Source organism: Trematomus bernacchii, unplaced genomic scaffold (genome assembly GCF_902827165.1).
Source record: "Trematomus bernacchii unplaced genomic scaffold, fTreBer1.1, whole genome shotgun sequence".
Taxonomy (NCBI): Eukaryota; Metazoa; Chordata; class Actinopteri; order Perciformes; family Nototheniidae; genus Trematomus; species Trematomus bernacchii.
The window spans coordinates 2,583,098-2,606,102 of NW_022987705.1; the positions used below are offsets into that span (position 1 = coordinate 2,583,098).

A 23,005-nucleotide genomic window follows, 5' to 3' on the forward strand; every position below is an offset into this window, starting at 1 on the left:
AATAATTTCCTTGCATTTAAAATTGAATTTGAAGTTGCCATATATTAAGGATGAATTTTAGGATTTTTTTTAAAACAGATATGAATAACAATGCATTATAACTTCATGCAAAATCCTTCGTATGGATCATTGTGTAACATATTAAAGGCAAGTTCCAAATTCAGTGTAATTTATTCTGAAAAAAGTCCTGAAATCTTGGAAATATAGCAATGACATTTCACTTTGAATCATTATTTCAGTTGGCTTTACACTAAATAAATTATAAAATAAATACTGCTGGTGGACTGTATGCGTTTGGATCACAAATCCTGTGCGTAATTACACATTTGGTCGCTTTGTGACTTTAGTATTTACTAAGTGAGTGTCATGTTTATGAGAGCCAGAGCATATTTGTTTGCAGGGAGGTTAGTTGGCTACTGGCAGAGTTTAGTAGAACACCCCCTCCTCTCCTATTCTCTCTCTCTCTCTCCCTCTCTCCAGCTGCCGCGATATTTTCCAGCTCTGGAGCCTCAACCGCACAGCTCGATCGATTCGCATTGATTGTCCCTGACGAGCTGCTCCACTTTCTAGCCAATGTCAGCCAGTCTGCGATCGGGAAGGAGAGAAATGAAGGAAAATCTCTGCCGCCCTGGCGGTGTCATTTCCACACACTTGGGTTGGCCGCCTGCCAGCAGACAGGACAGTGGAAAGAGGTGGAGTGGACTCTGGGGCTGTGCGCGGGGAGGACCGCGCGGGGATCCGGCTGATCTGTCAGCTTTGCCCGGTGATATGGATAAACTGTTAATAAAATGATGGGGGAATTAAGTGTTTAACCTCCACCACCCTGCGTCACATCCCCTAAAAACAAAAACAAAAATCATAAATATGTTTAAAATCATCACAACCCCTCTCAACACTTTGATATTGCAGATAATGACATTTAAAAAAAAATTATAATTATAAGCTAATTATATTTATTTTTAATTTATTTTAAGGAAAATATTTAAATTTTAGGCAAAATATTTTAATTTAAAAGAAAATATTTTAATTTTAAGGAAAATATCCAGGCAGTTTTGTGTCGAGTAAACTAATTTGCATAAAAAAACAATCCCTATATATATTTGAATAGATAATATCATCATATGTTGGCCTGAAGCATCATTAAAGAAACCTCTCAGGTGGATTTTTTTTTTCTCCCATCAGCCCTCACTTTTATTCTGAATCTCCACCTCTCAGCTGTGCTGACATCACACTGGAGCTCGCGGCCTCTCTCCGTTTATTATTGCCTCAGCTGAAGCGCGCGCGCACCGCGGAAAAGTCCACTTCGGTTTTTCCGCGAAGCTCCAAAAATCTATGAAATGTGTTTGCATGTTCCTCTCTGCAAGCGGGGATGTAGAGGTGGTATTGCAAGGACCGAGAAAGCTGGGGGAACCCACGCGTTCAGCCTCAGAGAAAGTACGCTTTTTCCAAATTAACTGACGGTGAATATTGTTTTTCTTTTCACATTTGTCATTAACAGGCAGCCACTCTGTGGGATTGTGTTCTCGGAGAATAAGCTATTTTTCTACCCTTTTCTTTTTTTTGTCACCATTCTGCACGGCAGGCTGAGAGACGGACCCTCGGACTGTGGGAGCCCTCCCCTCGGCTCCGATCTGCTTTGGTAGGTGCGAATAGAAATGGGACTGTGTTTGCAAATATGCAGATACATGGCAGGGGGGGAGGAGGGGTGGTGATGGGGGGGGGCATAATACTTTGTTGAAGTCTGCTGAAAGTTGGGATGTCATCTTCGGGGTTCAAGTTATATCGGGGTTGAATCGGGGCTCTTCCTCAAATGTGCGACTGCAGACCCAATGCTGGTGCCGCGTAAAGGCTATCGTGCTTATAGATCACTGAGTCCAGACTAAAGCAGATATTTAAATACAATTTTCTCTTTATTAACAACATAAATACAAAGGTTTTAAAATCACCTGTGATGGGGTCAAGGTAAAGCTTGAGCACTGTGCTGTGAACGGGATATTCTAAGCTGCTGTCAGTTTTACTAGATACATCCAAATGTCTCTTTATTATAGCTACGGCTCGGAACACTGAAGCCAAACCAGATGCTTTATTGTGAATCATGCGCAATAAACTTAACGCTTCCAGTTAATGAAGGAACAGATCAACGCGCATTAGTTGGTTACATTTGACAACAATCTTCTTCCTGGTCGTCACCCTGTGAAGCATATTTGAAACTTTTATTTAACCCTACAATCATCATCACTCGCGTAAAGATGATCCAAATGTCATATCCTTCCTATTTTCCTCCGGGCATCATTAGAAAGTTCCCAGGTAGGTTGCACCAGCTTTCACCGCGCTACCCGGAGATTTACAGCCCCCCCTCCCCATGCAACCCAGCACCAGTATCGCAGCTCCAAGTGCTCCTATATGTTGGCGAGTAATTTGAAGGCACAGTATGCACGGCATGGTTGTTTTCCTCTAACTTTTTGTGTGCCTCATTAGGGAGAATAAGACGCAGCAGGTTATGGACAATGGATGAAGGCTGGAGTCTTATTATTGTCACCAGGCTTTTTAACTTCCTCTGTTTGCGCGTCTGCGTGTGTAGCCTTTGCACGATGGTGTGCGTGTCTGTGTGCGCGTGTCAGTCGACAGGAGGTGGGAGGAATAGTGAATGTACGAGAGTCCGCAGACAGCGCGTCTAGAGAGGTAGAGAGGGGGGGGGGGGGTTGCATTACGCGTCGCCTGGAATAATGCATTAAGTATTCTCGCGTCTCTAGAGGTGGAAGTCAGCTGCGTTTGTGGCGGGCCAAGTGTCTCATAACCCTGCAGGAAATTAGTCAATATTTTTTTTTCTGTTAAAAAAAATATCTGACTCCGATTACCTGGCACCTGCGCAGTCAGTGACGTCATCGCAGGACACTACTTGGTTACTTCAACGCACTGAATAACGTGAATGCTCCAATTAGGCTAAGCTTTATGGTTTCAATTAGTGGGTGATTATCTAAAAAATTACAATAATTCAGGATTTTCAATTGGAAGAAAGTTTCATACCTTGAGTTTCAATGGTATTTGAATTGAATATGAAAGCAGACTATTTGGACCACACCAATGTGTGGAATATTTAAACATTTATGATATTAAAAAAATCCCAAATGTTAAAAATAATTGTAATTCAAATGTTTACATTTATTGTCCTGAATCAGATTATTGTCCTGAACATGGGCATCACTTTGTTAGAAAAAGTGGTGTGGACACTTTTTTCAGATTTAAAAAAAAACCCACTGCTGCATTAGGCCCCCCGCAAATAGGGGCGCCGCCAGGAATTTTGGGCCCCATGAAAAGATAATCACATTGGTTACTTAAACATTTTTTTCTTAATGTTCTAAAATAGTTTGGGCCCCTGTCAGTCACGGGCCCTTAGAATCGTCCTAACTTTTCACCCCCTTACGGCGCCCCTGCCCGCAAACGATACATAAAGTACATATATACATATGTTTACAAATTACAATACTTTTTTTGACAGTACAGTAGCCTACCTATGCTACGCTGCTGCAAAGCGGGGGCAACAATTACTAGTATCTATTCAACTATTACTCATACTAACATGTTGCACTTGGGTTACAGAAATACACCCAGAAAGTGTAAGCAGTCCTCCAGATTGTACATGTTCTCTGAGCAAATACATATTTTTCAAAGTGTACAATTCTTAGTGCACATCTTCCGAAAATTTTTAACAGATGATCCTAATGCAAAGTTGTGGGGACAAATTTAGCCATTGCCAAAAGTGGTGGGGACATGTCCCCAGTATAAATGACGCCTATGGTCCTGAATCTCACTAACAATAGGAAACGTAAACACACTGGCCTTGAATGCGTCCCTCCATATTGATCCAACCTATTGAACTCCTGAACCAACAGACCATTCATCAGTTGTCACTATATTATTGCATTCATTTTTATACACGTTTCTTTTTAAAAACTGCTTATTCAAGGAAAAGTTTGGAGCTATTAAGTGTTAAATGAGCTGTTAGTTATCATACGAATCAAAATCAACACTGTGGTTGAAGATCTAATCATCTGTCTTATTGCTGGGCACGTACAGTATTTTCTGTACATTTACGAATGATTCAAGCTCTAAAGTTTGGGTAAATTCTCTAATAAATGAATACCTCTGCTTTTATACATTGCTAAGGATCCATTAACTGAACCTGTGACATATTTTTACTGACATTTTTTTTTTGCTTTTACAATGTTTTGACACACTGTGTAGATGTTATATCCACTTTTGCTTCAGATATATAAAATGTGGATATTTTCACCTTATGGTTTAAGAACACCTTTTTGGAAGTGCGCTTATTTACTTTCTTGAATAGTTAAATTTGATGAGAAGATAGATGCTCATAAAGATATGTGATACTGTTCTTGTCTGAATCAAACATTTTCTATAAAATGTTGAACTTTTTTCTCATTCTCATCTCTCTAAGGTATTGATGGCATGCTTATAATTATATTCAAACAAACAAGAACATCTGGATTCAATTTGTGTACATGCTCACTGACATAGCTGTCATAGTTAACCCTCACTCAATTATAAGCTAGTAGAACATTAAAACAAATACAACTTCACACACACAAACTGATAACCATATATCATAAACCCACCATCCTCCATATGGTCCTTATTAACTTTACTCAAACAAATGTTCAGCTTCTGCAAATCAGCTGCTGTTGACAAAAAAAGGGACAAATGTGACTGAGCTGATTTAAAAAACAGTCTGGAATTAAGGTCAACATTTTACTAAGTGTCTTTACTGATTGAGCAGCAACATTTGTAGTCACTTTAGGAATGTTGTGTTATTGCTCCTCAGGTTAGTCAATATTTTATGGGCTACACTAAATGACTTATTGACCAATAAAAGAGTCATTATCCAACACTCAGATTTCCTTAAAGCGTAAACAAAACAATTGAGTTGAACCTATAATGAAGATCAGGCCTAAAAAAACAAACATTTCTAAAAGTCATAAAGTCCCTCCCTTTCCGGGGGAGCTCCATGGGACCTTATTTCGGAAAAATTATGTATTGAAGTCAATGGGGAGAGAAAGATTATCTTTCGATTTCGTTTGAATTGTGCCACGAATTACACATATGATGTTTGTCAATTTAAAAGATAATTTTGCAAGTCAAAAAAATTAAAATGTGTCGTAAAACTGTGAAGTAACACTTTTTTTTGTGTGAAACCGCTCAATGAACTACATCTCCCGTCTCGCACCACACACCAAGACGGCCGTCACGTTGGCACATTTCACTTCTTTCTTTCAGAATGAGGCGAAAAGTATTAAAAGAGGTGAAAATCACTCCAAGTCTGGGCATGTTGAGAGCTGTACACACACACAAGGGGAGTTAGTCGGTTCTGTAAGAGCCAGCATGCGGGACCGGGATTCTGGGATTTGTAGTCTTTCTAGTTGCGTATTTTTCATAGTCTTATATCTCAACAGTTTTACGACAAACTGTGACTTTTTTGACATGGAAATAATTTTTTGAGATTGACAAACATCATATGTGTAATTCGTGGCACAATTCAAACGGGATCGAAAGATACGTTTCTTCTCTCCATTGACTTAAATACATAATTTTTCCGAAATAAGGTCCCATGGGTCGGAAGTAGATGGGCGGGACTTCGCCTCGAGTGACCGTTTCTGCTGCAGGTCTGAATTTACCTAAACAAGAGGCCACCAATTATTGTTATGGATGTTTCGATTGCGGGATCAGATTACGCCTCTCAGGCTGCACTTGCGCTCTCCATCGTCCAACTGAGCTCATTGGTTTATCGGAGAAAGGCTTTTTGCCTGTATTGATAATTCAGACCATTTATATCCAGATGTGTATATATCCATCCTGCACTCCTGTGTAGAAAATTGAAGAAAAACTAGCATGAAGCTAGTAATAACACCTATTTTTTAAATCTGGAGACAGCTCGAGGTGCAATAAATGCTGTCCCCGAAGCACCTACTAATTACAGTGCTCTTGTCAGGTCAATTCACATAAAGATTGCGTAAAAAGGCTTTCATATGAAACACAGCGTTAAGTCCATTACATCACAGGAAATTGAGTAAACATCCTCGAAGGACAAAACGCCACTGATCAGGTTTCTGCAGCAGAGCCCTGACACTGAGCATTAGAGGCAGTGGTGGTTTAATAGACAGTTCACATGAGGACATAAACCTCCGCTGTAAATGATGTGGTGAAGGGATCTTAAGACCCATGACGCTGGAAATCAGGGGGGGGAGGAGGGGTTATTAGCCTGAGACTTTATGCCATGCTGAGGGTTGATGCTGACAGAGAGAGTGTGACTGATAGGTCAGTGGGATGGAAGGAGGTACAGCAAAGGTGGGTGGACGTGAAGATACAATAGGTGACCATGCCTTAATTCTAGACGTGGTAGACTGAAGCAACAGATGTGGTGTATGATACAAATCTGCATACATGTGTTAGTCATTACGCGCTGCTTTGGTAGAGTTGTATTCTTTGTGGCACCAAATGTTGACTATGAGCATTTATACAATCATTCAAATGTGATTTTGATTCACAAATCATAGAATAGCTGTTTGCCATTATATACATTAACTATGTGTTACTAGTGAGATGCATCTGCTTGTTTCCTGAACATAGATAGCATTGATTTCATCATGAAACTATTCAACTGTACACAGAGAGGTGCCTTAGAGACTGAAGCATTTTAGCGCTTGTCACACCTCAGCTACAATAGAAATGAAAAGTGTGCATTCCTTAAAATCCCAATCATTTGGCAAATTATTCATATTCACCTGTGAGTGTGCAACACTGCGTTATTGTAATTCAGCAGGTGTTAGCGCAAAGCAAGTCAGCAGTACTGAAAAAGTAGTGTGTCACATCCATATTATCCAGGTCGTCATCACTGAAGAACAGCAGCACGTGTACAAGCATTTTCATGTGCCTTTTTTTAACCAGTAGTGTCATCAGCAGGCCAGCAGGACAAAAAGTCCTCTGTCAGATTTCTAATGTAACAGCTGATCAGATATATTTTTCTTAAGGTTTTCAAGAAACGCAATCGCCAACTTAGTCACCTTTTAGGCACCCTGAGAGCTTATCTATTCTAGCTGTTGATAATGTGCCAGTTTATTGATTATGTGAAAAACTCAACTCTTTTATCACATTTACTGTTTTCAGACCCTTGATAAAGCAGTTGGATCAGAGCATTTTGCAAAGCATTAATTAATTAAAAAAATAATGTTGATATACACCCAGATTTACTCAACCAAAATGCACCGTTGCCAAAAAGCTAATTTAAGACAATATTACATTAAAATAAAAACCTGTAGCAACGTTAAAGTATTCATAAATGACCACTAAACACGTAATTTCAGGTCCAATATTCCATAAAACCGCAAGAAAACCCCTGATTTGCAGCGCTGTTACGCTTTCAACCACAACTGAGCAGAGAGGCAGTTAGTTTGAGATGCCTTGGGGAAACCGGACCCTGGTCAGAGCTGTAGTGGGAGAAACTGAAACTGCGGGGCTGAGGGGCTGCGGAGCTGGCTCTGGTTCGCTGGCGCCACATCCCCCTGAGCTGGTGAGAATGTGGGGGCTGCGCTCTTGCCTTTGAAGCTTTACCTCCCACTAATTCTGGCCTTCCAATTTCCACACACTGCACAGACACCCCCCCTCCATCCTCTTCCCCTCCCTTTCCCTTTGTTTCCCTTATAAGGACTGGCCCGGCCATTTCCTCAGCTTTTCTGTGGGAGGTGGTATGCTTGTTTGTGAACATGGACAGGTCAGGAGAATAGCAGCATAGTTTTTATTTTCATAGATGAGCAGTCACAGGAATCCTGCGCTAAAAGCCGGTGGATGCATCTCTGTCCAGTGGGGAGTCTCTTAGCCGGCGTACCCTCCTCATAAGCCCCACCGCTCTAGCTCATGTTTTGTCGCTCTACAGGTTTGGCCTTTAAAAGTAATAGGATATTATATATTTTTAACACAATGATAGCAATCAAAAGACATGCTTAGTCAATAAAAATAAATTCAACTTCCTTTGTTCTGCCTCTGGGTTTTTGGCTGTATTTTCTGCAGCGAAATCAGATTGTTGTGTGAGAGTCTAATAAGAAACACACTCTGTGTATCACGCTCGATCAATGAGCATGTAATTGTTAGTCAATAAATGCAACATTTCATAAATGACTAAACTGCAGTCAGGGCAATACAATTAATGTATAAAGTCAGTCTCAAATAGTGCTTATTAAAATTGCATTTATTACAGATAAATACTGGAGATGACTAAAATAAAAACTTTACCTTCAATTTTTTATTTTATTTTTAAATCTGAGAGTTGTGTCAGTTGTGTTCACAAAGCACAGATTGGTAGATCAAAAGGTTCCACTGGGAACCATCAAGAGGGAAATAAGGTAACACATTAGGACATTAAGGAGCGCAAACACATCTGCAATTAAACACAAACTAGTGTGCGTTTGTTTAACGAGATATAGCACACAAAATCACATATTTTCATGTACAATTCAGCATTAAGCGTACAATTAAGAATGTTAAACATAACACCAATTTGGTTTAAATTGGAAAAGGTGTGTGATTTATAAACGAATGTCTTAAGATTTAGAAGGATAACAACAATTGAGGGAATACAAAATAAAGAATTGTTTTGAGTGCGTTTAGGGGCCCCCTTTTCTGTTTAATTGGATATAAACATTAGGGTGGTCCTTAGTGCCATGTACATTTTCGAATTCATTTATTTTAAGCTCCAACCACCGGAATTTGTTAAGTTAGTCAAGAAAACTTTCCTGGTGAATTTTATTCAAATTCCAACAACATTTACCCCTCTCTCATCAACCTTGAAGTTTAGCCTCAGTAGGGTGGTCCTTAAAATTGAAAGTCGGAAAGTCTAAGCTCCAACCCCCAGAATTCATTCTATTAGTCAAGAAAACTCTCCTGGTGAATGTTTTCTTCAATCTGACAACATTTACCCCTCCCTCATCGACCTGGGCTGCCACACCAGCAGCCACGGTGCTGCAACTGGCTACACTTCAAGGTTGATGAGGGAGGGGTAAATGTTGTCAGATTGAGGAGAACATTCACCAGGAGAGTTTTCTTGACTAATAGAATGAATTCTGGGGGTTGGAGCTTAGACTTTCCGACTTTCAATTTTAAGGACCACCCTAATAAACATGGATAAACGTGGTACTTGCACTGTGGGTAGCATTTAGCATGGCTACTAGCATTGCTGTTGACTCATATACATATACTGTTATTGTTCATGTAAATAGACCAGTACACCTACTGCAGCAGACAGGTAGCAGACAGGTAACACATGTAGCAACTATTGGTGAGCATAGTGGAGCATTTAGCAGCTAAACAGCTAGATGTTTTTTGCAGGAGTTGGTAGTAAACAGAGATAAAACTGGATAATTTTAGACTTAAGTCAGGAGATCCCTAATGTATGCAACAGGTTTGCCATATCAACTTTAAGGGTGATTCTGTCAATGTTTTTGAATAACTGATTACTAATTATTAATTTGCCCCTCTTTTCTCCTTGTGTAAGGTTTTTTTTCTGAAGGCCCATGGAAGAACGTGGATGAAGGCTGAGCTGTAGTGCGGGCTGAAGGCTCCGGGGCCTGCCTGTTGGCTGGTTGATTGGTCCATTTAGGTGAGGCACCACTCTCATCGGGGGCATAGAACTGACCCTTCCTCGCTCACCCCTGCCCCCTTTCCACCCTCACCCCCAACCCTAGTCACGTACGCTCTGGACCATGTCTAGCGGGCTGTCGGAGGGGGGCCGGACAGAGGACCAGGAGCGGAGCAACAGCAAACAGGACTCTCCTGTTATAGAGCGCAGGAACCGCTGTGGCATCATCAGTGAGCCCCTCAGTAAGAGCCTTAAGAAGTCCCGTACCCTCTCCCAGTACACAGCAGTCTCATCTGCCACCAGCTATGGACACAAGGACAATAGTGAGACTAAGCGCCACTCGGCAAAGCCTCAACCGCCTCCGCAGCCGCAGCCCACTGTCTCTGCTCTGATGGCAGCCAAGTTGGACCGGACCCTGGAACAGGTGCTAGAGGGACAGAATGGCCTGCTGCACTTTGCCCAGGCAGCAGCACTTTTGAAGCGGGCCGGTATGGAGCACATGCTCCTGCCTGGGGGCATGGGTATGGGAATTGGCGGTGGAGATTCAGGCTCGGGGGGTAGCGATTTGGAGGGTACGTCTGTCACGGACGCCGTAGGTGGTCCTGTTGACTTCCCATATGGAATTGGGGGTGGTTTCCCCTTCAACCCGGGGCTTTTCATCATGACGCCGGCTGGAGTGTTTCTGGCGGACAGCGCACTACACATGGCCGGCCTGGCCGAGTACCCAGCGCAGAGCGAGCTGGCCTCTGCTATCAACTCCGGTAAAAAGAAGCGAAAACGTTGCGGCATGTGCCAACCTTGCCGACGGCGAATTAACTGCGACCAATGCAGCAGCTGCCGGAATCGCAAAACAGGCCACCAGATCTGCAAGTTTCGTAAATGTGACGAACTGAAGAAGAAGCCCTCTGCTGCTCTGGAGGTAAGTGTTATGGTATGCTGTTGCATTGTGGGTTATTCTTTAGAGTTCCCCTAGAAATAGGCCTAAAACATTTAAGTTAAATTGTCATTGTGGAATCAGAAATGTAGGAACTATCAACAGAAAACAGCTGTAAAATCTTTCAAAGATATTACACACAGATTTGCAAACATCTCAAATGTTAGCATTACACCTTCTGGGTTTCACTTGTCACTCCCTTCCGGGGACATATTACTGGGGGGATTTTTGGTGGGGTGATGGCTCCACAGGCAGGGAAATGACAGGTGGTGAGTAGAGTGATGGCTATGTGCAGCGTAAGCAGTCACCATGGGGTGACTTTAATCTGTCCACCAAAACAACACAATCATCCTGGCCGCATCTTTTAATTGGAAGGCTAAATTACTTATCGAAAGGTAACATAAGGCACTCTCTCATGTACATCCTCCTTGTCCATATGTCTTAATAGTTAAGAATCATTAGGTATGAGTGGAGGCAGTGTGACAGTAATTGTGACTATTTGTACAGTTTGTGTTTGTGTATAAATGTACATGCATGGGTATGTTTGTGTATTTGTGTGCATGTAGCAAGGTCCATCTGGCCACAGAGCTGTCATCTGGAGCACCAGGTGTCAGTGTGGCACATGCGCCCCCCCCTCCACCTCATCCCCTCTTTTTGCTGCCGCTGCCCTTCTCTCCGGTGACAGTCCTGCTCATCTAAATGTCCCTCCAAACGTCCTGTCTGTTACCTCCATCGCACTCAGTGGCCTAACTAAGCCAGCATGTGATGGCAGAATGACCAATCATGAAATCAATTTCAGCAGATGTTCCATCTCAAAGGAAATAAACTTTTTTGATCAATGGATAATCGTGTCACTTTGGCATTACATAGTGAATTGATGGATATGTAACACAGTGTGAACGGGAACCAGTGGAGAGGCCTCTGGTCTAATTGACACAAACTGGATCTCTGCTTCAAACTGCTAATGGCTTTACTTCTATCTCTTTATGATGTTGATTGTGGGTGACAGCCTGGCCTCTTGTTTGTGTGATATGTTGCTTGTCCAATCCTCATGTGCTGCTTTTGGCCATCCACAGTGAAAGGCTCCTTAAAGGGCTCCTTGTGTAGAGTTTTCAGTGACACAGAGTTGCGTAATTTCTATGCAATATTAACCTAGTAAAGCTCAATTAATGAATGTTCATGTTTAAGATTGACATGAATATTTACACCTTTTCACTTGTTTGTGATCTTTTTAAAGGCCATGTCAATGTTCTGCTTGTTTTAAACCATCCTCTAGTATTAATGACTTACTAACCCTTTTTGAAAGCATGCCATAGTGTTCTTTAGCAGAGAGTTTACATTTGCTTGAGGATAATGTCCTCTCAAGGACATTTGCATAATGAGTTGTTTCAGCATACAGATAAAAGTACATACAGTGTGTTTACATTCAAGTGACAAAGCCATAGGAATGTCGTCCATCAGGAGCAAAGGAAGTGACTTTTAGGGAAGAGGTCATTAGTGGCAGGGTTAACAAAACCATATATTTAAACAGAGGATTTCCTACCAACAGTCAATGCTTTCTGGTATGGTATATTGTTTAAAAATGTGGAACTTGTTGGCTATAGGTTATCCATCACAGTGAAGATCATGTCTGTGTTTTAGTTGAATTGTAAAGCACAAATTGATGTGAACAATCTGCACATAATCAAACCAATAACAAAACAATAATTTATATTATGACAATAATCTTTTTAATGAAAGATCTCAACACATTACATGGTACATTTTGGAATAAACAAAGGTGCAAATGTTTTTTATGACAGTAACAAGGTAGAAACATTAATTGTGGCATGGTCCTTGGGATGGTGTGAAATTATAAGTCAAACGCTTGTCTTTAAGGGACAATATATCTGGAAGTTGAGAATCAGGCTGATGTGACTTCCTGTTGATTTTTCCCCTGTTGCATTGTTCAGATGCAAATTAATGAGAGGCTTCATTTGTCTAAGTTGATAATTCACCAAAAGGCTGAGATGTGTCAGCTCGCTATGTAGGTGGTACGACTCAACGTCTGCAACAGAAAGGAATTCTGTATTAATTTATGGTTTGCAATTGATGTTGTCATGGCAGTTAGCCTAATACCAGTCGTTCACACCAGTGATGCCAAACCCAAGGGGGCTTGAATATTCATGAGTGTTGATGTTGATATAGGTCATCATTCTGCTCAAAACGTCAGTCTGCTGATGCTGCCAGAGGCCACCTCATATGAAAGACAGACACCCCAGGGTACCATAATCTGCCATGAGTACCAAGTATAATAGCTGTGTGCTTATTGGCTCAAGTAATTGTATGTATTGTAATTAACTTGCACACATTTTGTACTCCTGACATCTGAAAGTACTACTTCCTATTTTATGTAATGGGTTAGTCAAACAAAGACCTAAAGTGATAGGGTTCATCTCTGCTTGCAACTTAATTGATCATGTGACAATATTAGACAAATATTGTGTGTTTGTTGTGCGGGCAAAACTTCTCTATTATGTATATCTTACCTGCACAAAATCAGTGTATTTGTCAAATCCATCAATCTGTAAAAATAGCTTTTAGATTAGTCAATCAGACATGAACGCAGACACTTTTTTACCTAGCCAAAATGTAAATAATGTGACCCTACAGTTGGACCAATTATCAATGGATGTGAATACATGAATAGTCAATGTGTCAATAATGAAATGTGACATCGAGAGTAATGCCTTTTTATAAGAGCTACAAGTTTGTGAAGCCACATGCGTCCTGGATGTCTTAGTCATGACACTGACATGGAAAAAATCAGGAAGCATTTGTGCCAAAGTGTGCGGCTTCAGCCCACACAGAAAGCGTGAATCAAACCATAACCTCAATCACCCGACAACCCACGGCATGAAATAAAATCTTTGTGACAGAGCAATCTCGGTAATATTCCTCTCTTAGTCATGTGCTTCGCATTACACATTTTTTATATGATTTGACACTGTAAAGTTTGATCTTAAAGAAAGATAAAGTGACTAAACCTCTCTGCATTGCAACATATCTGACTACATTTCAAATGCATCTGGTCTGCAACCTGTTACCTCTTTGCCCTAAACTTGATTTTCAACACACTATCAACTTTGCTCTGACAGCAGTACACCATTTTCAATTTTGCCTGCTTTTTATTTGTCCTCATGCACTCATACATCTCCCATTAGCAGTCTAGTAGTTGTCTCCAATGGCTTTGTTATTAAGTCAACAGCTATTGTTCTGCAGGTGATTAGATCAGAGAATACGGCCTGGGCCTTTCTGCCATGAGCGTGGTGTCGTCAGTACAAGATAAAAGTCAGAGGAAGGAATTCACGGAGGATGTGCCGAGTAAGGAGAGAGGAAGCAGTGAATCGTAAATGTCAGTTATAAGTAAAGATGTAATAATGTCAGTGACCGTTTGGTATTGTCTTTAAACAAGGCTTCTGTAAGATACATTCCTCCTTCCCCTTAATTCCCCTTAGACTTGGGCCACACCTATGCCAGAGGAGAAGATCTTCCTGGCTTTCAGAGTGAACTGCAGTGAGCCTCAGCTGTAGCTCACACAGCCCTGAGTGTCACATCCTCCTCCAATCAAAGATAGAGCGGCACATCACCGTCTGCTCCGGCTGTTAAACTCGGTTCGCAATCTTTAAAGGGGCATGAGGTCTTATTTAACTTGTGCCTTGAAGTCAGTTTATCAGACAGTTTTGAGAGATTTGGTTGCAACCCACACTTGTGAGCACAGAGTAAAAATGACTGTTCTGAATCTGCATGTAGTGTTACTGTATTTCTCTGTATTTGTACGAGCCTGTGAGCGGAAACGCGTTGGTACACAAGTGCAGTCCAGCAGCAGTGTGCTTATTTTAAGGGTGTTGACGGTCTCCATTGAAAGCTCATGGCAGCTCAAAGAGGAGCGTAAAATTGGCAAGTGAGGGGGAGTTAGCATGCTGGGGCCTTTGCCACCTCATAGCTCACTGGCTGAAGATGTCTGGATTTATTCTGGGAATGCTACATTTGAGAGAAATAAGTGGGAAGGCAGTTTCTTTATGCTCTGCGTCTGAATACCCTCCAGTGGTGTCAGTCTCAGCGATGCCGTTCAACACAGAGTGAAAGGAACACAGTCGGGGTTAGGAAGTTGTAATGTATTTTGTTTTTACTTGTATGTCACTGTACGTTCAGGATGTACTTCACTGGGGGGTGTAATATAAAAAATATCATGTGGTAAGACTGGAGTTTTTGTCTTTATACGCTTATAAAATAATATATGTGGTAGTAAAATTCCTTGGTTGGGTCAATGCTTCTCAGACACACCCACACCTATTAGTTTTGTCCATTGAGGGCCATATGACAGTATCAGACGTTGATATGGGAGCAGCGTATTCCCTCATGGTCTTTCCTGCCTCCCAGACACCGTACACCAGACTGTCAGGACAGAAGAGGCTCATGCAAGCTGACAGGCACGCAGACTGACACCGAGACACACGGACGCGTGGGCAAGTTGCTGGGCAGACAGGGACAAGTTGGAGAGGACAGAGGAGGCAGGGGGAGACAGAAAGAGCGAGAAGGCAGAGTGGTATCCAAGTTGTACTGAACACAGCCTTTTGGAGTACAGTGCATGAAGGAAACAGCCTCGTTAAGGTAGTCATAGTGTTTGTAAAATAAGTGGTAATCCACACAGTAAGCACCTATTGTAGAATCTGCAGGGCAAATCACATCTAGATGATCAGAAAAAGTCTTTTTTGGCATCTATGCAAGTTGTGTTAACTGTATTCAAGTTTCAAGTTTCAAGGCTTTTATTGTAATTTGTTCATAGCTACAGTGTAGTTATGACAATGAAAATCTTAGGTCCCTCCCACTGTGCAACACAATAAAACAGATAAAATAGTACACGTAAATAATATAAAATAGAATATAATAGAAACATTTCAGAATAGTCTATATACAGTAATTGGAATATTGATATCTATGAGTTGCAAACAGATGAATGTCATGGATGTTCTTTCAAACATAACATTAGTATTTTAGGCACATTAAAGGTAGGGTAGGTAAGTTTGAGAAACCGGCTCGAGATCGTTAGAATTTGAAAATACACAACCGGAGAAAATCTGCCACTTCCTTATAGAGCCCCTCCTCCAACACACACGAACGCGCACATGACCAATGAGGGCACGAGATTAGTTTGTGCACAGATGGAAGGCTGACAGGCAGGTAGGCCATCCAGTTACTTTAGCCGGGCCGGCTAAAATGATTGGTCGTGCTTTTTACAGTACTACGGCTTCCACAGATGACATTTTTTTATGGATTTTTTGTCAAAGCACTTAAGATATTCATTGCTATCGGGATGTTAAGAGCATTCCATGGAATATAACAAAAAGTGTATCTCGAGCCGGTTTCTCAAACTTACCCTACCTTTAAGTTATGCTCTTAGAAAATAAACTTAATGTAACTGTAACATCCATATTTTTTTTAACATTTTCTAATAAATCTAGCTTGATCAAGACAAAGATTGGGCATGTTTTATGCTTTAACCATGCCCTGCCCTGACTATGAAATGTGTGCTTGGGTTCATAAAGAGAAATCGTATCAAATTTACATTCACTCACAATTGACCTCTGACAGAGAGCAGAAAAGCTTTGCCCCTAGAGCCAGACAAACAGTGAGTGTTTGTGCCAACTGGAGGTCATTGGTGTTTAGATTCAGAAGCTTTAAAGGTTTACACTCGGGATCTTCGTGAGCGGCAGACAGCGTAACATCCCACGTGCATTTCTGCATGAAGAGATGCTTTTCGTTTATGGTTTGAGTTTTTTTGTTATTGTGGGTGTCAATAAGGGAATCCTTACAATTGTTGATGATAAAGCTATGAAAAAACAACCAGAAGGCTCAGCGGTGCCTTGAGGCAAAAAAAGAATTCATCACGGCTTAAACTGGCTCACGGGAATTTGCATCAGTAACACGGAACAACAGCTATTACGAGTCGTGCTGGATTTAGCCCAGTTAGTGTGAAAAATAAAGAATGCCTCTTTCTTTTGCTTTAGTTGTGAATAGCACACAAACAGTTTGGCTATGCTAAGACAAATGCTCTTGTTCATCGCCCATCGATTTTAGTGATTGGCCACTTCACGCCCACAGAATCCATCTGTTTGAACCTGCGCAATCAGTGATGCTGAAGGAAGGCTTTTTCTATCCCTGATCTGCTGCCATTTGACATTGATTGCTCATGTTTGATAATGAGGAGAAAACGGGATTTACACTCAATGCGGGGGGGTATGTGTTATTTTTCTCCCCACACATTACATCATGGTCAGTCCGGCCTTTAACACGTTTTTGACATCTGTGGCAGCGGCAGATGTTGCTGCCCTCTGACTGTCTTCGTAACAGCTGAGCTGCTTCAGAAAGGTCACCACAGAGACGGATGGCGAGCCAACGATACTTAACACACAGACCGTGAAATAATGTTGGCAATATGTTGGCTGTTCAGATGGCCGTCCCTATTAACATTCGTCTTTCAAAGGACTTCCTAAATATGTATGCATTTGCTACATCTTTGATATGAAGTTGTGAGTCTGAATTGAACTGGCACCTGCATATTCGGGTTATGAACAGCACTGTTGTACTCCGTGTCTCTGCTGTCAGATTATTCCTGATTGAGTCCATTTATCAAATAAAACCCAGTGTGGGCTAAATTTGTCCGAGACCAGCAAAGTAATGCCCTTGTTTGAAGTATTTTTACCTGAGCGAAAATGTTTCATTTCGTCAGCAGGAGTTAACTTTCAAAATGAAAGTAAATTAAGCCTGTGGAGCACGAACCCCGCTGCCGCCCAGTTTCATGTCCAGTTATGAACAAAAGCATTCAAAAGAACACTGTACCGCTGATTCAAAAGTAGAGGAATGGTTTAAGTGGGCCTGAAATAATAATTGCTGGTATTGTTTTTTGGGTTTCAAAAATACTTTTTGGAACTAATGGCCTAATTGCTTCTGATGCCTTTGTTGAAACCTAATAATTTCCCTCCTGCTGTACCTCAAAACGGCACAACACATTTTAAGTTTGATTATGTTCAGGTTAGACATTATTCTTTTAATTAGGATTTCATCAGGATCCCTTCATCATTTTTTATTTAACTTTGAACGGGCAATCGAGATGAAAAACTTTGACAATATTGATACACATTCAGATTTCTCTTTGTTTGGCAGTTTTTTCAGATATCTTAAATACTGAGTGACTCTCAGAGTGCTGCAGGTCCGTGAGAGAATCAGGAAGTCCAATATGACTGTTAACACTGCTGAGATTTAACACAACATATGAAAGTTGCCCTTATCAGAATAAAAAATATCAGATTCAATGTGATTCGTGCTGTCTACACTTTTTCAAAAGTTCACATATGCACAAAAAAACAAACATATTTGTGTTTTTTTTTGCTTGCAGTGTGAGCATGATGTAGATGTATATGTTCTGTTTCCTTTTACATTAGATAAGTGTGATTGTATGCATGTGTGTGTTTATCTCATAGTATTAGCGATCCCATATAAAACCCTCTGCTGTAGATGGAAAAGTAAATCTGAATCCATCCTGTATGAGAATTTTATTTTAACACTCTCACTGTTTGGTGTGATTTTGGGGGTGTATTTTGAGTGTCGGTTAACGTGCCACTGTGTGTGGAGGTGTGTGACTGCACTTGAATACATATTGGTTCGGTGTGAGAGTGTGTGTGGGTGCATAAATATTTGCCGAGCTCCAGGCAGAGCTGGAAGAATCCGTGCTGCAGTAGAGTTGCACTTTGCAGGACGCCACGAGCGGCTCTCTATCTCCTGACTGTCAGGCCGCGGCTGAGCCCTGCAGCTGAATGCATGTGTGCCACTCTGCTCACTGCAATAAGAGAGAGAGAACGCCTCAGAGAGAGAGAGAGAGAGAGAGAGAGGGACAGAGAGCGGCAAAATCATTGATGATGCTGTGGGAGAGCTACGCGTGTGGTGGCTAAATAATAAATGTGGGATATCGGGTTTTGTGTGTGAAGCCAGGACTAAAGACTGTTCCGGTGGCAGTGCTGAGGAGAGAGGGTCACACAATGCAGGAGTTTTTACATTTGGAAGAAAGAGTGGAATATAAGCTATGGACTTTTGACATAAATGACGTAATCATTTTTCAAAAAAATAAACGTCCTTATTAAACTTAAAGGGGCCCTCGTGCTTTTTGGGGTTTTCCCGTTCCTTCAGTGTGTTATATAGGTTTTTGTGCATGTAAATGGTCTGCAAAGGCTAAAATCCTTTCTCTCCCCCCCTGTCTGAAATGCCTTGATTGGACTCCTTTGTTTACTTCAGTAACATAGTGACATCACTATGTAACACTCGCGTTTCTATTGGCTAGCGCTCTTACACTTCGTACGTGATAGGCTAAGGGGCGGGACATCTCTAAGCGGTTGACCAATCACAACAGAGCCGGCCAGCTAACCAATCAGAGCAGACTGGGCTCTGGTTTCAGACAGAGGGTGAAAAGAGGTGCTGCAGCACAGGCAGTATGAGAAAAATAAAGAGCTTTTTGAACATTAAAGCATGGAGACATGTCCCAGTAGAGACACTACATACTGATAGGAACCTGAAAACAAGCACAATATGTCCCCTTTAAAGATGTTCTGCTTTTGAGTGTTGAATTACATGGTAAATTCAGTATCTTTAGATGTTGGACTTTTAGTTGGAAAACAACACAATATGAAGACTCCACCTTTGTCTCTGATAACGTCTATTATTTGCCTTTATTCACATAACCTTTTTTTTAGATAAATCCATAATGACACTAATCATTAAACAAAAGAAAATCAGAAAAACATTCCTCTTTTTAAAGTGTGAAGAAATTATAGATTCCCAGTGAAGTTGTAGATTTGGGGTGTATATTTGCAAATGTGCTGTTTTTCATTAACAACTCTAACACCTCTTCTCTCTCCTCCCCCTCTCCTCCCCCTCTCCTCTCCTCCCCACCTTGTCTTCTGTTTTCTCCATGAAGGTGATGCTTCCTACAGGAGCGGCGTTCAGGTGGTTCCAGTAGGACTCCTCCTCCTCCTCCTCCACTCCTACCCAAAGCTCTGCCATCAAGTGCAATGCCAACTCCTGGATTGTCTCCGGAAACAGACACTGGCTAATAAACAAAAACAAGCAACACATAAAATGATAGAAAAAAACAACAAAATAAACAAAGCAGAACAAAAAAAAGAATCAATCGGGTAATGGATGCACCTGCTTATTCCTTGAACCAAAAATGAAGCGTAAAGAAAAGCATATGGCAACTTTCATTCCCTTTTCTATGTTTCCATTTTGGTACCTTTTGTCCTTTTTCCAGCAGGTTTTTTTCTGCCGCTTAAACATGGAACTGTCTCATTGCCAGAAACAGAAATGACGGACTGAGTGTGGACAATCAACTAATTTCTGTGTTTGGTGTTAATGTTGTTCATGTGTGGAAAGATACAGTACTTGTGTAGAGAATGTAAATTTACAGCTATATTTCAAAACTAGTGGCTAATGGCAAAACATTATCGTAATTCTTCACCATTATGTTACTTAAACCCTTGTCTATTTTATAATTCATTTCGTTGAAGGGTCTAGTTTTCAGACGGATCGATGGGTATCTTTTAAAGACAGAAAAAAGTGACACCATTGAATTTTACAAGTTAAACTGAAGTGAAAAAGTTATGTTATGTTAGGCTAGGGGTGTCCAAACTACGGCCCGGGGGCCAACTGCGGCCCGCTGTCCATTTTGAATTGTCCCTCAGAAAATTCTTAAACCATAATGGAATATGGCCCACACCTGAAACTTGTGCTTTCCTTCTATTGTACTTTTTTTAATATATATGTATAGTAAACAGATAATACACATACATACAGTATTCCCACTTTTCAAATAAATTCAGTCAATTACATTGGAAAACATTTTATATCACATCTTAGTTGATAACAAAAAGCCCAATATCTTATTTGCATAACAAGTTTGAAATATACCCTTCCTATTTCCCCTTATTATAAGCAGTCTGAAGATTCTGTTTTAAGGAATGAGCTGCCAACACTTTTTGTAACAACATAAATGAAATGTGGGCTGTTTCTTTTCTTAATGCAAATTCAAGTATCAAGAATAATTGACCTAGATTTGATTGAATTTGATAACCTATAACTTCACTTATGATGCAATATACCTCACCTCTAGTGAATGGCCCAGCCCTTCGAATATATTTCTGTACGTGGGCCTCAGTGAAAAAAGTTTGGACACCCCTGTGTTAGGCGGATCTCCAGAGACTCTTCTGGGTTTGCCACTACTGTAATCTCTTCAATCAGCCCTCTTCTGCAACTCCAAACTTTTCCTTTAGTGAAACTGGCAGTCCAATGTTACTCTGGCCCTACTGAGCATGTGCCAAAACTGCTCAGGGCAAAAAACGCTAAGAAACAGCACTTGCTCTGAGTCTACCCTACTGAACGCACTGAGACAAGATTACATTTCTTTTTACTTTGTTGGTTATTTGTTATATTTCATGATTTTGTTATGTTGCTGGGTAGCTACAGCTTTTAAAAATAACCAATCTTTGTATTCGTTTAGAAAATTGGACTGGTTTTGTGAATAAAAAGGAATGCATGTATTCGTGTCGAAATTTACAATTCTGATGTTTGTCTTCTTGTCTATTTGCATGTTGTTTCCCCCCCCTAAAAAACTGCTGGTTCGACAAGAAGAAGCTTTAAATATACATTTTCCATGAGTTTCAAAAAAAGTGTTCCCTTATCTTTCATAATTGGATGGTGTTGGAAAATTCATCAAAGATTCGGACGTGAGCAGAACTCATTAAAAGTAAATCAGGCGGCGGTATGGATGACCATGATGTCCTTGGTTTGACTGAGATATTTCTCTCACTGCCTATGTAATATCTTCCTACAGTGCAATGACTGATGGAGCCTTGCTATGCTAAGATGTAACCAAAATGATTTAAAAGATGTTTGAATAAGAACAATTCTGATTGCAGTGTTTCTTCAAATTTCATTACACCTCTGGGAAATCCTCCCAAATGATTTTTTTAACTGTCACTCTTCTGAGCCTTCTCGTGACATTTACAGCCAGAAAATCTTTACTAGTCATGGATTACTGATGGGAAGTTTGTTTTCAGAGCTATTAAGTCAATCCAGAAGAAGAAGCCTGGATAAAGTGTCTGGATGTGTTAAGCATACATGGAGTAGAAGTTTGGATAAAGACACACAAAAAAAAAAAACCTTTCAGAAATGTGGTCAATCTCACATGGTGTAATTACTGATTCTAATGCCTCAGGTCTGTGACACTAGAGCGAATTTCCATTTCCTGCTCGTGATGATTCTCAGTGATTTTTTTTCCCTCCACGGCCCCAGAGTCACTCTTTTATATCCAGGTGGGGAAATAGATGCAGATTCCTGTCTCTGCCGTAGTGCTGAGTGTTTTTAATTAGTGCATTTCCACGGTGGAAGGCCCAGTACGGGGATCTTGTGTACGAGCTCGTGATCAGCTTGGCGAGCCGTGGGCTGGAGAGAGTAGCTATATTCCCAGCCCCGGTGACAGTGCTGGGCTACTGCCATTGCCATGACGATGGGGGGAGTGTGTGTGCGTTAGTGTAAGTGTGTGTGTCTGGGGGGGGGGGGAGTGGTGGCTAAGGCCTTTCATTATTAATGTGCACCGCGGCGTCCTTACCTCCTCTGAGCCCGCACAGCTCACTGCCTGACCTGCCATCCGAGGGAGAGGGGAGGGGGGGGGGGGGGGGAGAGAGAGGCTGAGATAAAGAAAGAGAATTGAGCCAGAGGAAAAAGAAAGACACAGCACAACTAGTGTATAGTGTCGAAAGCACACAACCGGAAAGTAGAAATACTTACTTTTGTATTTCACATTTATTCACCTGGGACCGAAAAAACTAAGAGATTAAGATTTTGTGTTTGGGGTGTGGCTGCAGGTGACAGGGGCTGCTGAGGTGTAGCAGCCCGAGGGTTTGGGGGAGGGGGGGTTTAGGTGTGGGGGGGGGTGTCTTCATGCAGAGGAGTGTACGGCTTGGTGAGCAGGCCTGTCACACTGGGAAAATCCTGGAATCTTATCACCGCCTCACAGACTCTGAGCCGCACTGATCTACTCACCCTCATTGCCAGCAGACATGCACCTCCCCCCTCCTCCCAATGCCCTGCACAGGCTGGCCCCCTCGGCTCGCTCGCCACCTTCTTCGTACGAGAAGATAGCAGGAACTGATGCAGTCCAATTGTTGAGGAGGCAGGAATGTTGCTTGTAAAAATCTGACTAACAGGAAGAAAAAAACACAACCTTTGCAAGTGAGAACAAGGGCCAGAGGGCTGTGGAGTCAGCAGTGACCCTTGTTTTACTGGATGACTACTGAGAAACACACTGTGCTGTATGTGAATAGCAAAGAGAGGTT

General features: G+C 41.4%; 1 protein-coding gene across 2 annotated transcripts; it reads left to right on the forward strand.

Moving 5' to 3' along the window:
• Window positions 1–1,378: 1,378 nt before the first annotated feature.
• cxxc5a (CXXC finger protein 5a) lies at window positions 1,379–21,222 on the forward strand. Of its 2 annotated transcripts, XM_034139781.1 has the most exons (4): window positions 1,379–1,460; window positions 1,583–1,639; window positions 9,563–10,565; window positions 19,591–21,222. In XM_034139781.1, the coding sequence occupies exons 3-4, from the start codon at window positions 9,771–9,773 to the stop codon at window positions 19,630–19,632; spliced, it is 837 nt and encodes a 278-aa protein (XP_033995672.1). In that variant the 5' UTR covers window positions 1,379–1,460; window positions 1,583–1,639; window positions 9,563–9,770; the 3' UTR covers window positions 19,633–21,222. The 2 variants fall into 2 exon arrangements, with proteins under 2 accessions (XP_033995672.1, XP_033995671.1); XM_034139780.1 differs by having other exon boundaries at window positions 1,385–1,639.
• The last annotated feature ends 1,783 nt before the right edge of the window (window positions 21,223–23,005 follow it).